The 17,073-nt window shown below is 43.9% G+C and overlaps 1 protein-coding gene across 1 annotated transcript; it reads left to right on the top strand.

The window, feature by feature from the left end:
• Nucleotides 1–1,119: 1,119 nt before the first annotated feature.
• LOC127203179 (vomeronasal type-2 receptor 26-like) lies at nt 1,120–15,060 on the top strand. Its single transcript, XM_051161978.1, has 6 exons — nt 1,120–1,328; nt 3,957–4,248; nt 6,649–7,446; nt 9,449–9,658; nt 12,537–12,660; nt 14,084–15,060. Exons 1-6 carry the CDS (start codon nt 1,120–1,122, stop codon nt 15,058–15,060), a joined length of 2,610 nt encoding a protein of 869 aa, XP_051017935.1.
• The last annotated feature ends 2,013 nt before the right edge of the window (nt 15,061–17,073 follow it).

The raw sequence follows: 17,073 nt of genomic DNA on the forward strand, positions 1-17,073 counted from the left end.
CTGTAGTTTTGTGAAGAACAGAAAACAGGACTTTAGGACTGTCTCCAATGTCTTCCTTTAACCATGAACTTTTACTTCAATACAATTTCTATCTTTATTATAATCCTGTAAAGGAACATTAGATTTTTAAAACTCTTTTGCTTTTAAGCAGGCACCAAGGTCTGTTGATAATGGCATGATCAAAAGCCCTTTCTTAACTAGTTCCTAGTTTCTGGAGATAAGCAAAAAGATCGAGTGATTTTTAACTATAGCTTGTCAGCTTTCAAAGTCTCCCTAAAAATTTCTTCCTTATTAATTCTTCTAAAATATTTTAAATCATTTACCAGAATCATTTATTAACAATCTAACAATGAATCTGAATGAATTCTATAAAAGGCTCAATTTTATGCATAGCTGTATTTTCCCAGGGAATCACCAATAACTTTATTAGTTTTTACTGGCATCAGCTTTTACTAATTTCCAATTCTAGCCTTTGGAGAAAAGCCTCTAACAGTGAGGAATTTCCACAGTAAAGGCCAATCCAAGGTGTCCAGGCACTGGAACTTTGTCAGGCAGGCCTTAAGGACACCTGGTTATCGGGGCACTGGAACTTTGTCAAGCAGTGCCCCCAGAATTCTTGGCCTCACCAGGGCAAAAGGACAAACCCAGGGCCTACCAAAACTTTGGGGGACATTCTTATCTCCAGATAAGCTATTTTCTTCTTGTACCAATCTAGGACCACTCTACAAAACAGTGCCCTGAGCACCCTGGGCACAGCTGCTCCTTCCCTTGCAGGCCCCTCAGGAGACAGTCGTGCCCATTGTCGCTCTTCCTATAGTCGCAGGTGTCACCAAGATCTGTATCCCTGGATGCAGAGAGGCTAGGAGACTAAGAACCCTCAGGAGAAGGGATACAACTTCTAATGGCTCTGGGGTTTTGTGGCCACCCAGTCCACCCACCTTCTCAGGAGCAATAATCTCCACACAGCCTGTGGGCCTAGATTTCCCAATGTGGCCTTAGTCTCAGGGACTTGATCAAAGGCTTTTTTTTTTTTTTTTTTTAAGATAAAAGCCCCGTTCACTGCTTGCCACTGCCCCATATGGGGCTGCCCTGTCCTTGGCAGTGTGGCTTTCAGCAGGCATGTGGCTGTGTACCCTCCTTTCTCTTCTGTTTGTCTGTGTCTCTGGGTCTGCCCTTCCTGGACCAAGAGCCTGGCTGCTGCCAAGGCAGAGCCCTCGCTTTGACCGTCCTGGAGATGTCATGGTGGGGGGCAGCTTCTGCATCCTTCGCTTCTCTAACGATACCATGTGTGATTTCAGTGCCCCACCGGCCGGGCTGCAGGCTTCAAGGTAAGTCCTTGTTGTGGGGCAGGAGTCTCTGAAAGACAGAAGCAGCTTCCAAGGTTGTGGGAAACCTCGGAAAAGGGTTGGTTATCAGAATATAGGATAGATGGCCACCCCTGTTCTCTGTGTAGAAAGGTAATAGCTCTGTTGCTCTCCTTTTACACTGTCTCTCTCCCTCTATCTTTCTTATTTGTACCATAGGCTGCTCTTGCACTGGGTGTAATGTATGTGCTCCTCAGCTCAAGAGGATTCTTGAGTTTTTGTATTTTCTTGCTTCTAGAAATAGAATCTAGGTAGGTATGTTTGCTGAATGACTAAATATGTAATTAATAGGGTTTTAAAAGACAGTGTCTGGCTGTGTAAATGAGGCTAACCTAGAATTCACTTTCTTCCTGCCCCCTCCTGAGTGCTGGAATCACATATGTGTGCCACCATACTTTGCTACCATGTTGTTTTATTTTTAAGTTAATGAGTAACAATTGCCTATGTATTTGGTACAATGCAATATTTAAAAACGTATAGATTATAGAAGGATTAATCCAAGTCAGAAACAGACCTATAATTTGCACACTTATTTTTGCTGAAGTTAAGATATAAAGTCTAACATGGGAGGTGGAGGCAGGAGACTCTGGAGTTTGGGTAAGAGGGTCTTGGAAATGCCTGAGTTGGTGAAGTGTACGCCCAGAGTTTGTATTCCCAGCACCTACATGAAGACCTAGCATGTGAGCATCTCTAACTCTGGTTAGGAACATTGGGACAGGCAGATTCCTAAAGACTGCTGGCCATCAGCCTAGCTGAAAGAATGAATTACAGGCTCAGCGAGATAACCATTCTTAAAAAGTAGGCCACAGGGAGGGCCAGTGAGATGGCTCATTGAGGAAAGTGCTTGGCATATAATCCTGATGGATGACTTGAATTTGATCCCTCCCTGGAGCCCACCAAAAGGTGGAAGGAGAGAGCTGTGTTACAAGGTGTTTCCTGGCCTCCATGTGGTAGCATGTTTGGATCTACAGGCAAATTATATACACACATGCACACAGAATAATGTTTTTTTTTTAAAAGGTGGAGAAGCAAGTGAAAAAGCCTTTACCCCACATCAGAGGAATACACCCATGCATAACACACACACACACACACACACACACACACACACACCAACACACACAGATAAATAGACACAGAAACACACACACACACAGAAAGACAAATGGACACACACACACAGAAAGACAAATGGACACACTCTACACAGAAACACACACACACACACACACACACACACACACACACCAAACATGGTTAAAGAAGATACTAGAAGTTGACATCTGTCTTTATTTTTATTTTTTTTTATTAATTTATTCTTGTTACATCTCAATGTTTATCCCATCCCTTGTATCCTCCCATTCCTCCCCCCCATTTTCCCATTATTCCCCTCCCCTATGACTGTTCCTGAGGGGGATTACCTCCCCCTATATATTCTCATAGGGGACATCTGTCTTATACATGCATGCATACACATACACACATAAAATAAGTTCAGGTTATTCATGGCTATATAGTGAGTATGAGGTCAGATTGGTTCATATAGAGGCTCAGACTCAAAACAAAAGCAACTCTACTCTTAACATTTAAAAATGTAATTAAAATGTACAACACCATTAGGGTATGGTACCATGTGCTGTTAAACCAAAGCACTCAAAGGCAGAGGCAGGTGGAGTTTCAGACCAGATAGGCTGCAGAGCAAGACCAGGGTCACCTGTGTGTCTGCTGGTTTGGACTTGTCCACTGGAGCTTGATAGGTTCAGTATTTGGGTGCATGACAGAAGACAATGACAGTCTTTCTCCAAAAATAAATTAATTGCCAATAGTTCAGCAGGGAGGAGACGTGCCCCACACAGAATTGCCCCATCCGTGATTGGTGGTTGAAGGCTCAGGCTTGTGTGGGCCCAGTGCAGGCAAAGGAGCTGCTGTGAAATCATGCCTGCTGTGTCTCAGTCATGTCCGAAGACCATATTTCAAATCCCTTCCCTCTATCTTCTGGAACTTCTGAAATAAATGTTAGATACAACTAACTGTATCCAACCATACTATTCAATAGATTTTTGTTTTGTTTTGTTTTTCCAGACAGGGTTTCTCCGTGTAGCCTTGGCTTTCCTGGACTAGCATTGTAGACCAGGCTGGCCTTGAACTCACAGTGATTCGCTTGCCTCTGCCTCCCAAGTGCTGGGATTAAAGGTGTGCGCCGCCATGCCCGGCCCAATAGATTATTTTCCTTGTTTCCTTGAGACAAGGTCGCCTGTGTAGCTCTGGCTGCCTGGAACTAGCTATGTGGATGATGCTCTTGTCTCTGACTCACAGAGCCTCTGTCTCTTGACAGCTGACAATAAATGTGTGTGCCATCAAACCCAGCTTATGCACTAGATCTTCAAATATTGCTCCTGTCTAGAAACTATTCCCTTTGATTACCTTCTGCACATCCCCTGTGGGCTCCCTTGGACTGTTCTGAGCCCTGCTTCTATGCACATCTGTACACAAGTATCTATGGAGAAGTGTGTTTATACTTGAGTCACAGAGCTTATTCTTGTTGCATTTACCCCATAATGAGTGATAAATGTGGTCTTCTCTTTCCCTCAGTGTCTCCAATTGGGGTTACAGGGTGGCCCAGAGTTTCGTGTTTGCCATTGAGGAGATTAATAGGAGTGCTCACTTGTTGCCCAATGTGACCCTGGGCTTTTCCATTCGAAACTCTGGGGACTCAGTGCATGGAGCCCTTCATGAGACGATGAGCTTTCTCACAGGGCAGGAGGAGCCCATCCCCAACTACACGTGTCAGCATGGCTCTCCTCAGGCTGCGCTGGTTGGGGACACACGGTCATCGCTGTCTGTGTCCATGGCCAGACTTCTGGGGCTGTACAAGTTTCCTCAGGTGAGTTGCTCATAGCTTTATTCCTTCATGAGTGTAGTACCATCCCTTAGTGAGGACGTGAAATTGATGGTGATGGTCACAGTAGTGAGGAGCTCCACTGTGGTGCCAGGTTCCCTGAAATGTTCTCCATTTCCAACCTGGTTCTCTTCTTCATGTCTGCATAGTTTAGAGAGAACTATAGTCCCCCTGCATTGACAAGGAAACTTAGGATAATACAAAATTCAAACCTATATTTTTAAAAATTTACTTATTTTTATCTTATGTGTATAAATGTTTTGTGCACACACACACACACACACACATGTTTACCAAGTGTCTATTGAAATGAGAAAAGGACATTGGAATTGCAATTACTGATGTGTTTTAGCTGCTATGACTGTGCTGCAGGTTGAACTCAGAACCTCTGGAAGGGCAGCAAATATCCACCCATGAGTTTTGCTATGTGAAATACATTAAGCTTCATCCAGTTTGCTGTATGCAGTCTTCAGGGAGCTGAGGTGACAGGTTTAAAGGGGTCACCAAGTTGTTACATATGTACGTGCATCTGAGCTCCTATACTCATGGGTTTGCAGCAAGTGCTTTTAGCCTTGAGGCGTCTCTCTTTCTTCTCAAGTTTAGGTATATTTAAAGCAGTAGAAAATCCATTTTTCTACTTTGTACATGATGACACAGCCAAAGCCAATCTTCATTTTTGTTTTTAAAGTGTGTGTGTGTGTGTGTGTGTGTGTGTGTGTGTGTGTGTGTTGAGGCAGGGTTTCTCCATGTAACCCAGGCTGCCCTAGAACTCTTTGTCCTCTGATTCCTGAGTGCCCTGCACTATCATGTCCAGTACAAAAACTTGATGTTTTAAAAATATGTCAAAAACGGCTTGTTTTTCTTACTGTAAGGCTGCAAGAAAAGCCTCAGTTAAATTTGAGTTCCAGGATGTGGAGAGATGACTCAGAGGTTAAGAGAACTGGCTGCTTCTTGCAGAGGACATAAATTGGATTCCCACCACACATGTGGAGTCTCACAATCGTCTTAAACAACGTTTTCATCAATGGGACTTCCGTTTCTGTCCTTCATGGGCAGCAGGCATAAATGTAGTGCACAGTCACACATGCAGGCAAAACACTCATACATGGAAAATAAAAAATATTAGAGTTAAGGAGACACAATCATTTTTAGTCTAAATTTGTCTCAATATTTCTATTAAAGTATGATTTGTTTTCAATTAGTCATGTGTGTTTCATGGGACAAACTTATACTTAAAATAACATTGTTTGTCTACCATCCAAACGTAACTGAATATCTTGTTTTATTGACTCTCCTGGCAGGACCACTTGTATGAGATGGGGTCAGCCGTGTCCCTCACCATGAACCAACTAGATACTAGGGTCTTTGTGTAAAGACAGAATAACCTGTAATACCTTGTGGTAGCTGGAGAAGTTTTGTACTAATACCCTGAGGCAGAATAGCCACATCCTGTGTTGCTAAAGCCAAAATAACAGCAGCAACAACAACCTCCCACAGACACAGAACCTCAGTTTTCACATTTTTAAAAACTCACTTTTTTCATGAGTGGATGGTACCATCTATTCCTGGACAAACTGAGAAATTCGACTGTGGTTTCTCTCAGACTTAGGAATTTACACAATGGTGGTTTGATAAGAGCCCATAGCTTATTGGTTCTTACTAGGGACAGCAAGATGGTTTATCATGCAAACATTCTTCATACCAAGGTTGGTGACTTCAGTTTGTGCTTCTGGAACCCAAATGATGGAAGAAAACCAGCCCTCTCAATTTATCTTCTTTCCTCGACACAGGCACGACCATAGGCACACAGATGGACAGACAGAAGGACAGAGAGATAGACAAACGCACACACACATTTACATATAAAATTTCTAAAGGACAACCTAACACCAGTGGGAGTCAGACTAAGCCTAGCTGCAGTGCAGGAATAAACATGAGGGGCAGGGTGATGGGCAGGACCTGATGAGGGAACAGGGAAAGCTATGCCACAGGACTGTCTGGGATGCTCATCAGTGAGGGGTGTACAGATGCTTGGCCGAACCAACACAGCTCCTGAAGCATGATATCAAGACCTTTATGAAAATTAACTTTATATTTTAATATACATCTATATGGATGTGTATGTGTCTTGTGAGCCTGTGCCACAGGTGTGGCAGGAAGCCAGAAAAGGCTTCTTGGAGCTGAAGTTAGAGGCAGTTGTCTGATTCCTAACACCTGATGTTGGTGTTGGGAATCAAATATGGGCCCTCTACAAGAACAAGAAGGGCTCTTAACTGCTGAGCTATCTCTCCCGTTTCCTCCTTGCTACATTCAAACCAGACCATTAGCTTTCACCTGGGTTCTGGATCTCATCTATTCTCGTACTGCCTGGCTCTTCCTTGACAGATCAGTTACGCATCGTCACTGCCCAGCCTGAGTGACAAGATCCAGTTCCCATCCTTCCTTCGGACAGTGACTAGTGATGATAAGTCCACCCGTGCAGTTACCCACCTGATAATTCACTTCCAGTGGTCTTGGGTGATCGTTCTGGCCAATGATGATGAGTTTGGGCAGCAGGCCAGCTCTCTGGCCACTGAGGTGCTGAGTCCAGCTGGTGTGTGCATTGAGTTCCACCTCTATGTCCCTTCTGACCGGTCCTTGGGGAAGATTGAAGAGACTGTCCAGAAGATGCAGAAATGCACCGCCAAGGTTGTTCTGATATTCTTAAACAATTCGAATTTTGAGTTCATTTTGTATGGCTTATTGGGTGTAAATGTCTCAGGCCAGGTGTGGGTCAGCAAGGAAAGTCTGCATATGGCTCTCGTGCTTGCTGTTCCAGGCGTTTCCCGGGTCCTCCAAGGCACATTTGGCCTTCTGTATCACAGCAGCAGGGCAATTGGCTTCCCTGAGTTCCTTGCTCAGCTGTGCCCTAGCCAGACCCCTGAAGACATGTTTATAAAGAAGTTCTGGGAGGTCATGTTTGATTGTTCATGGCCTCAGCAGAACAGCACGGTGACAGAGGGAGTTCAGTTCTGTTCAGGGCATGAGAGTCTGAAACACAAGCAGTATCCTTTCCCAGATGTGAGTAAAATTGATGCTGCCTACACAGCTGTCTACAGCATTGCCCATGTCCTGCATGATGTGTTATCCTGTGGGCACCAGAACGGGAAATATACGGACTCCCAGGACTTCCATCCCTGGCAGGTGAGAGAAGACATGAGCAGATGTGTGGATGATTCAGTGAAAGTCGGGAATCAAGATGTAGGTTTTTACTAAGCTATAGTGCTGTAGCAGACTGTTAGCATCAGCTGTGCCATCTTATCCTTGTTACTGAGATGTATCTTAGAAGCAGCATTGGACATGTGGTCCATGCTTGCCTATGATCTCAGATGAGTCTATTCCCTGTCATGTTGATTGACATAGCAAATTCAAGTTGTTTGTAAAATTAATATTTCAGAGAACAGTAAATATTTATTATTGTTCCCAATTTGAGCTTTCATAAATAGAGGATAATTATTATTATACACATGCTGCAAATTCAAATTTCAAGGAGACATTTTGGTGCATGAGTGTGGACACATGTGTGTAGTCATCCTGGCCCAGATGGGTTGGGTGTACACACATGTCTAAGGTCTGAGGATGATGTGAAAAATTACCTTGCAATCACTCTTCTACCTTATTTTTGGGGCACGGCCTCTCACTCTAACCATAGAACTTGTTTATGTGACTAATCTTCCTAGTCAGCTTGCTCTGGTCATCTTCTGTCTCCATGTGATGAGGATGTAATTACCAAAGTCTTTCTCATAGATCTGACATTTAGGTGGTTTCTAGATATTTGAAATGCTAACCTCAAGCTTGTATGGCATGGTCTTTACTCAATGAGCCAATATTCTAGTCTGTAGTTATTTTTATATTTTAAAACCTTAGTTGATGACTTCACATATCTATGTAATACATTTTGGTAATTTTGCTCTATTTGTCTATCTGTCTATCTATCTATCTATCTATCTATCTATCTATCTATCTATCTATCTATCTATTCATCAATCTACATCTATCTTCAATCTTCACCAATGAACTCCAGGAAGCAGACCCAGAAGCCTCTTGGAATCACATTGCTCATTATTGAGATAAAGTGAGGGTGGTGGCTAAGAGTGGGATACGCTTTCATAACCATCATTCAGCTTCTCTGAGTCTGTACTGTGTGCCTGGTGAAGATGCATATGGTTTGAACTGATTGACCAGTTATAGTTCTTGGCATTTTGGCTGAGTTTGCCAGATTACGTTTTATAGTAGGCTGGGCTTGGTGACTCATGTTTGTCACCTTAGCACATAGGAGGTTGGCTTCACAGAATCCCAAGTTCAAGGTCAACTTATAGTACAAAGCAAGAACCTGTCTAAAGATAAGCACCTGTGAGGGTGGTGGTGATGTCTGTTTGTGGCCTATGATGAAGATATAAAGTAGATGAAAGAGTGAGGAGTGTGTGAAAGGAAATACCAGAGTTCGGGAGAAGAGGACAAGAATCCTCTCCATGGGAAGACAGCATTGTTGATGTCAAGCACAGCGTTTATGATCACCATAGAATGGAGACAAATAAGAAGAGTCACATGGGTGTGATTGAAGCTGTGTGACAGAGTGGTCTGAGTGATTGGCAGGCCTAGGTGTGCTGGGTCCAGTCTGTGGAAGTCTTAAAAGTGTTTGTCATCTAAAGAGTGTGGTGGGATGGAAGGTTATGGAGAATAGTGCACAGCCAAATGAGACCCTAGAGCCAGCACCATGTTGAGATGATTTTGGGTTTAATTTTAAGGGTGGTGAGATTGTTCAGTGGGTGAAGGCACTTGTCCCCAAGCTTAAGTTCAATTTCTGTGTCCCTAGAGGCAGGATCAGAGAAAAATATTCCTGAGAGTTGTTCTCTGAGCTTTGCAATGTGGGCAAGAAGTACACACACACACACACACACACACACACACACACACACACACACACACACACAGAGTAACACAGTATATTGTATGTAAAATTTTCATGATAAGATTTATGAAGTCTTATTAAATCAAACCTAGAATTTTTTTTTATTTCTGAAAATATCACAGTTACTTGAACTTCCTTATAACTACTGAAGCCATATTTTAATGGAAGTTGCACAGTATCACTGCAGAGACCATATAGACAAGACCTAGTTACAGTGTCTCCTTTCTTTCCCAGCTGCTTCATGCCCTCAGAAAGGTGCACTTCAAGACTCCTGACGGAAGTCAGATTATGTTTGATGACAATGGAGATTTGGTGACAACGTTTGACATTTTCCAAGGGCAGAAGACCCCTGAGGGTGTTTTCCGTTTGGTCAGTGTAGGCACGATAGACCCTCAAGGTTCCTCAGGGAACAAAATGATGGTCCATTTGAAGGAGGATCTCCACGTGAGTTGCCTGAATGCAGATCTGACTCTTGTCCTAGAGTGTTAAAGTCTACAGGAAATTCCACACCAAGGGTTCCTCATCCCTCCTTGTGCATGAAGGGGACATGGCTCTTGCTTTGTCCAGTCAGTCATAAGTGATGATGCTCTTTACCTCCTAAGAGACCTTTCTCCGAATGATACTGACTGAGCAGAAAAATAAATACATCAGAGCTGCTGTTGGAGAGATGGCTCAGTGGTTAAAGTGTTTGCTGTGCAAGCACAAGGACCAGACAGTGGTCCTCCAGAACAGTAGTACCTGCTGAGTGGGCAGTGTGGTACCTGTAATTTTATTCTTGGATGGTGGATGCTAGGAGACACGAAAGCAGGCTACGTACTAATACTAAGCATAGCAGGGAATTCTGGCTTTTTATTTTGAGCATCTGCTTCAATGTTTGTAGTGGAAGAGCAAAGGAGGAAGAACTCAGCAGTGACACTGGCCTCACATGCACTTGTATACACATTCTCATCATTCCACATAGATGCTGTAAGGAACATACACATGTTTATACCATACACACTTGTGAAACATGGGGAAAAGAACATACCAGACTCACGACGTAAATTAGAAGCTGGGCCTGGTGATATTTTGAGGGTGTTTTCCTTTTCTGTGTTCAGGACCTGCTCTTTGAAGAGGAAGATAGTGACACACTGAGCTAAACACCTTCCCATAGAAGCTTAATCAGAAGACACTGTTTACTTCATTCATTAGATTTCCCCACACCTTGACAAATACCTGAGGAACAGTGTGAAGTGAGGAAATGTTTTTTATTGACTTGTGGATTTAGAGTTTCAAGGTGAGAATGATCCATTGAGTTGAGTGTGTGAGGTTGAGGCAGTACATCATGGCAGCAGACATGTGTGCTGGGGGAGATTGCCCAACTCATGGAGTCTAGGACCGTGTTAGGTGAGGCTGTGGATAGATAAGATATGTGAGCAAGTTACAGCTTACCAACAAACAATTCCCAAACCCAGCTCCTCCAATTAGGCCCCAGTTTTCCTTCCAACATCTACAGTAGTTCCTCAGGTTATGAATCCAGTGAGGAATTAACCCATTGATTAGGTTAGATGCATCAAGACCCAACCATTTTTCAACAAACCACCATCTGGTGACGAGTAGTCCAACACACAAGAGTTTTAGAAATATTTGATGCTCAAACCCTGATGATTATTAACAAAATGATTGGCTGTTTTGAGATAGGCATGCCTATGTGTGTTGTCTGGTGCATAGAATGTCTCAGGTTCTTGTCATATGCTGGTCGAGAAGAATCCCATCTGATACCACTTTGTCTAACTTTGTTCTGGTGGCATCTCCAATCAATGTTGGGCTTAAGTGTTTCAACAATCGGAGTTTCCCTTTCATGTGTTACTCAAAGAACAAAGGACACATGCTAAGTGGTCAGAGGGTTCTTGTGAAAGGCCTTTAATTGGCTTGAACTGGGAGGGATTTCTCATCTGTTCTGTTGTGGCAGAGATCTCAGCATCACACCCTTCCCTCTTCATAACCCTTGCCACATGGTCGAGCTGTTTTAAGAGGAACCGAGTCAGCTGGGGGATGGTGGTGTAATCCTATAACCCCAGCACTGTGAAGGTAGAGGAAGCAAGATTTCCCTGAGTACTTGGCCAACCTGTTCTACAGAGCAAGTTTCAGGATGGGAATGGAGAGAGCGAGAGTGAGAGAGAGAGAGAGAGAGAGAGAGAGAGAGAGAGAGAGAGAGAGAGAGAGAGAGAGAGAGAGATACAGAGAGAGACAGAGAGAGAGACAGAGAGAGAGACAGAGACAGAGACAGAGAGAGACAGAGAGAGAGAGAGACAGAGAGAGAGAGACAGAGAGAGACAGAGAGAGAGACAGAGAGAGACAGAGACAGAGAGAGACAGAGAGACAGAGACAGAGAGACAGAGAGAGACAGAGAGACAGAGACAGAGACAGAGAGACAGAGAGAGAGAAAGAAGCAAGAGAGGCGAGAGGAGGAGTTGAGGGGATCAGTACATACAATTTTCTTATATTGAAGTGTGATGATACATTATTTTTATAGTTTAAGCAAAAACAACAGGGCAGCGAAATGGTAAATCTCAATGGTTTTAGAGAGAAAGGCAGCAGGGAAGAGGAAGAGTGAGAGCCATGTCTTATGAGTTGTACATGCAGCCCAGCAAGCAGCCACAATTCTGTATAAAGACTTCAGAGAAAGAAAGAGAACACAGAGTAACAAGGGAAGCATGTCCAGGCTGTGGAGTCCATGTAAAAGAAAGAAAAAGGGATCAAAAGAAGGTAAGGAAATATGCTGCTTTTCTGAGTCACTGAGGGAAGAAGGCCAACGTGACAGGAAGGCATGTGCTTCCATCATTTACAATTTCTATTTTGCATGTTTGGAAGTTTTGCATGCATATATATTAATATATTATATGTAATGTGTGCCTGTGGTGTGAGAAGAGGGTAGTGGACCGTCTGGAATGGAATTACAGTGTGACAGTGTGAGGGACGATGTGGATTCTAGGGATTAAAACATGCTTCTCTTGAAGAGCAAGCAGCCTGTACTCTGTATCTGGGCCATCTCTCTCGCCCCCATACCTCCAATTGATAATGTAGGAGGCACATTTGAAAGACAACACATCACACAGCTTAGCTAAGTTTTTGAAGCCCTTAGGTATGTAAGCTAGGGTTAGCCCTTCCCATTTCACATATAACGATGCCTGTTCCATCTGACATCTCTTGGAGAGACATGTTTCCTGAAAGACATCCATGTAGCAGAATGAGAGGAAAGTATTTTGTTCTGTGTGTGAGGGTGAGTCAAGCATCTGTATCCCTGGAGATTCACTGGTGACACTGTGTTCACTGTTACCAGGTGCCCACCTCAAACTGCAGTGAAAGCTGCCTTCCAGGGTTTAGCCAAGTTTCCCGTCCGGGAGCCCCCCACTGCTGTTTTGATTGCAGTCCCTGCCCCGAGGGACACTTTGCAGACCAAAGAGGTAAGGGCATGTGGAGCTGGAATCTGAGGGGTCCACAAGGCGCTGCGAGCCTCCTCGTGTATTTCTCCATTGTGTTAGTTACTGTTCTCCTGCTGGGAAGGGACACCATGAGCAAGTGTGCTTTTGAGAAAAAGCATTGAACTGTGGCCTTACTTAGAGTTTCAGAGGATGAGTCCATGAACCTCATGGCAGGACAGATGGCGGCAGGCCGGCTCTAGGCATGGTGTCCGAGCTGTAACTAGGAGCTTACATTGTGCTCCACAGGCAGCAGGCAGCAGGCAGGCAGCAAACTGGAGAGGGAGCCTGATGGGGAATGTTGAACTCTCAAAGGCTACCCACAGGGACACATCACTTCCATCAAGGCTACACCTCCCAATCCATCCCGACAGTCCACCAACTCGGAGCCAAGCATTCAAATATGTGGAGACCATTCTTATTCTAATAACCACACTCATCTGCTGAGATGTTGCACAGTCTTGGCTTTCCTGAAGACTTCATGTGGAAACACCATTGAGAAAGCTAGTCTTATAATTTCTCTCTGGAGAGTTCTTTATTGAGACAGACAAATGAATGAACCATAGTTGCACAGCCTAATGAATTGTCTCTTCACAAATACTGCACATCCTTTGTCCCCTGATGAAGAAACCTAACTCATTGGATAGTGATATTTCAGGCAATTAGTCCAAGCATGAGGACGCAGAGGAAGGCTATATCTGTGAGTGTGAAACCAACTTGGTCTACAGAAAGAGTTTCAGTCTAGCTGAGGTTACACTTTTGAACCTTTTCTTGAAAATGAAAAAAAAAAAAAAACCAAAAGAAAAAAAGAGTGAAAGAAAGAAAAGATACATTAGATATTTCCACAAGCTTCTCCTGGACTCGTAAAAGCACCCTGACTTTCACTGACACTGAAAAATTTCAGTTGCTGTTTAAAGTTCTTGTAAATGGTGCTGTCTGGTGGGTGTCCATTTGTGACTTACTTCTTTCTCTGTATGAAAAGTGTGCATCCCGAGTTGAATATGAACAGAACATAACATTCCTGGCTGTTTGAGCTACAGAGCTTACTCCTTCAAACTGTGAAAATATGGAAATGCAAAATCAAATTGTCATCAAATTTGTTTTTGTATGAGGCCTCTCTTTTTCACTGTCAGAGCCCTCCTCTGTGTACTCTCATGGCAAACCTTATGTGTGTGTGTGTGTGTGTGTGTGTGTGTGTGTGTGTGTGTGTGTGTCTTTGTTTTGGTTTGCTGTTTGTTTTTGAGACATGGTATATAATGCAGCTCAGGCTGGCTTGTGGCTTAGTATTTTGATCAGGCTGACCTGTAACTGTTAGAATTCCACCTGCCCCTTTCTCTCAAGTGATGAGATTAAGTGATGTGCAGCCACACCCAGCTCCAACCCCCCATTCTGTGTCTGACTCCCATAGACATGAAGAGATGTCTTCAGTGCCCCAAGGAGCAGTACTCAAGCCATACCAGAGACCGTTGCCTGCCCAGGACAGAGATCTTCCTGGCCTTTGAGGAGCCACTGGGATTCATACTGGCTCTGGTGTCAATCTTCCTGTGTGGTATGGCTGTCCTGGTCCTTGGAGTGTTCCTGAAGCACCGGGACACACCTGTGGTGAGGGCCAACAATAGAGCTCTCAGCTACTTACTCCTGATCTCTCTTTCCCTCTGTGCCCTGTGTGCCTTGCTGTTCCTAGGCCGACCCACTGTCACCACGTGCCTCCTCCGTCAGACCACCTTTGCCGTGGTGTTCACGGTGGCTGTCTCCTCTGTTCTGGCCAAGACTGTCACAGTGGTCCTGGCCTTCAGGGTCACCAGGCCAGGGGGCAGGATCCGGGTATGCCTGAGCCCTGGTGCTTCCTCCTCAGTGGTCCTCATTGCTTCCTTAATTCAGGTTGTTCTTTGTGGGGTCTGGTTGGCCACCTCCCCACCATTCCCACACAGGGATATGGTGTCGGATCCCCAGCACATTGTCATCCAGTGCCAGGAGGGTTCTGGCACCACCTTCTTCTGTGTGGTTGGCTACTTGGGCTTCCTGGCAGGGGGTACCTTCTCTGTGGCTTTTCTGGCCAGGGCCCTGCCAGATGTCTTCAATGAGACTAAGTATCTCACCTTTAGCATGCTGCTGTTCTGCAGTGTCTGGACAGCCTTCCTGCCCCTGTACCACAGTGCCCGGGGCAAGTCCACTGTGGCTGTAGAAATCTTCTCCATCCTGGCTTCCACTGCTGGGCTTCTGGGTGGCATCTTCATCCCCAAGTGCTACATCATCTTGCTGAGGCCCGAGAAGAACACCCCTGCCTGGCAAGTTCAAGGCCGCCAGGCCCAGCAAGATAGGAAGGGTGCGGTGCTCCAGAGAAGATGTCTTCCTGGGTCCACACCACAAGGCCTCATGACTTAGTGCCTGGCGCAGTCACCAGGACCTCCTGCATGGTTCTGGCTTACTGCTTCTCTGTGGATGTAAAGTTATTTAAAGGACAGCTCAAGATGAAAGTAAGATACTGAGACCAAAACACTAATGACTGCTGTATTTAGAGTGGACATATAGATAGTCACTGACTGTTTTCTCCATATATACTGCTGAACATTATTGGAAGTGGGTATAGAAGGCCCCATATATGCTAAAAGTTTTGGAAGTGGGTATGGAAGGACCCATATATGCTAAAAGTTATTGGAAGTGAGAAAAGAAGGACCCAAATAGGAAAGGAGCTTCACAACACACCAACAGAACCAACAAATCTCGGCCATGCCGTGCAGGGTGACTGATGCACCAACCAAGGAGCAGGCATGGATAGGACCTAAGTACCATGCCTAGGTCTAGGCAATACATAGCTCAGTGTCAATGTAGGTCACCTAATAAGGATACCAGGACTGTCTCTCGCGTATTACCGATCTGTCTTTTTTGTTTGATAGGAGCAGAACTGGGGATTGAACCTTTCACTGAGAGTTCCTTCACAGACTTACCATGTGACTTAGCAATCTAAGTCTTAGACTTATTCCCAAGAAAAATAAATCATGTCTGTTAAACACTGTAAATGAATCTTTGTAGAAGCCTTATTTATATACTGAAAGTTGAAATACTTTTTATGTTACGCAGTTGATGAATCTTTGCTGTGGCTTAGGCAATTACTAATATATCATTCATCAATATGAAAAAAATGTAAGAATAATTAGAATACTGTGTCAGGTATGACTATGCCTTGAGAATTTTATACTGAGTTGTAGAATCCAGACAAAGAAAATCATATATCTTATATTCCATTTTATGCAATACCCTCAAGAAGTGAACCCATAGAGAAATATATTAGACTGCTAATTTCCTGAGTTTGTCGGGGAGAGATTAGAGGTGAGGAGTGAAGTGTAATTGGTGCAGTCCTTCTTTCTGGTGTGAGAAGTTCTAAAATGCTAGGTGGGACTAGAGAGATGGCTCCGTGTTAAAGAATACTTACAGCTCTTCCAGAGGACCTCCGTTTGGTTGCCTGAACACATGTGAGGCAGCTCACAGCCAAATGTAATTTTAACTCCATGGAAACCACCACTTCTGGCCTCTGTGTGCACATGCACTCATATTCTTAAACCACTTCCCACAGGTATCTAAGAGTTAAAAAGTATTCATTACTAGTTATAAAAGAAAACAAATATACTAGATTGTCATCTTTTTTTATTCATTATTTGGGGCAGTCTAGCTGGCTTCCTACTTGGAGCACTCCTCCTGTTTCTGCCTCCGGAGTGCTGGGATCTAAGTGAGCTCCCACATATGGAAAATTGTATAGTGGACATGGATGAATTGTACACTATGTGAATTACTGCTCAATAAAACTAGTATGAAATGAATTGTCAATGTATTACATAACGTTCCTAATATTCTTCTATCTGAGAAAAGGCCAAACAATTGAAAGTGAATTCTAAATAAGTGTAGTGTGGTATACGAGTGAGCTGGAATTATTACTGACGTATTCTATCTCCCTGCAGTTTTATGTTTATTGATTCATACATTGGTGTGTTTGTGTGTGTTCCCTCCGTGTCTGTGTCTTTGGACATGGACATGCCACAGCACATATTTGGAGGTCAGAGGGAAGGTTCCAGAAGTCAGTTCTCGTCTCAAGTGATGGACGTGAGGATTGAGTTGGGGTCTTTTTGCATAGCGGGATTATGTTATGAAATTATACTTATCATTTGGAATAACAAAGTCTGGAATTTGCCTTCTTATATAAAATACTCTACTGTGTATGTATGAACTGTGTGTGTGTGTGTGTGTGTGTGTGTGTGTGTGTGTGTGTGTGTGTGTGTGTTGGATGCAATAGCTTCTATGTGGAGTCAGGGGACAACTTTGTGGAGTTTTTTCTCTTCTTCTGTGCTTGTATGTGTTCATGATATCAAACAGAAGACGTCAAGCTTGTGTATCAATTGAATC

This window comes from Acomys russatus, chromosome 19 (assembly GCF_903995435.1).
Source record: "Acomys russatus chromosome 19, mAcoRus1.1, whole genome shotgun sequence".
Taxonomy (NCBI): domain Eukaryota; kingdom Metazoa; phylum Chordata; class Mammalia; order Rodentia; family Muridae; genus Acomys; species Acomys russatus.

Coding starts and splice junctions, on each gene's coding strand:
- LOC127203179 (XM_051161978.1), top strand. CDS start 1,120: ATGTGGCTGTGTACCCTCCTTTCTCTTCTGTTTGTCTGTGTCTCTGGG. Junction 1,329..3,956: donor GCCGGGCTGCAGGCTTCAAG/GTAAGTCCTTGT, acceptor TCTTTCCCTCAG/TGTCTCCAATTGGGGTTACA. Junction 9,659..12,536: donor ATTTGAAGGAGGATCTCCAC/GTGAGTTGCCTG, acceptor CACTGTTACCAG/GTGCCCACCTCAAACTGCAG.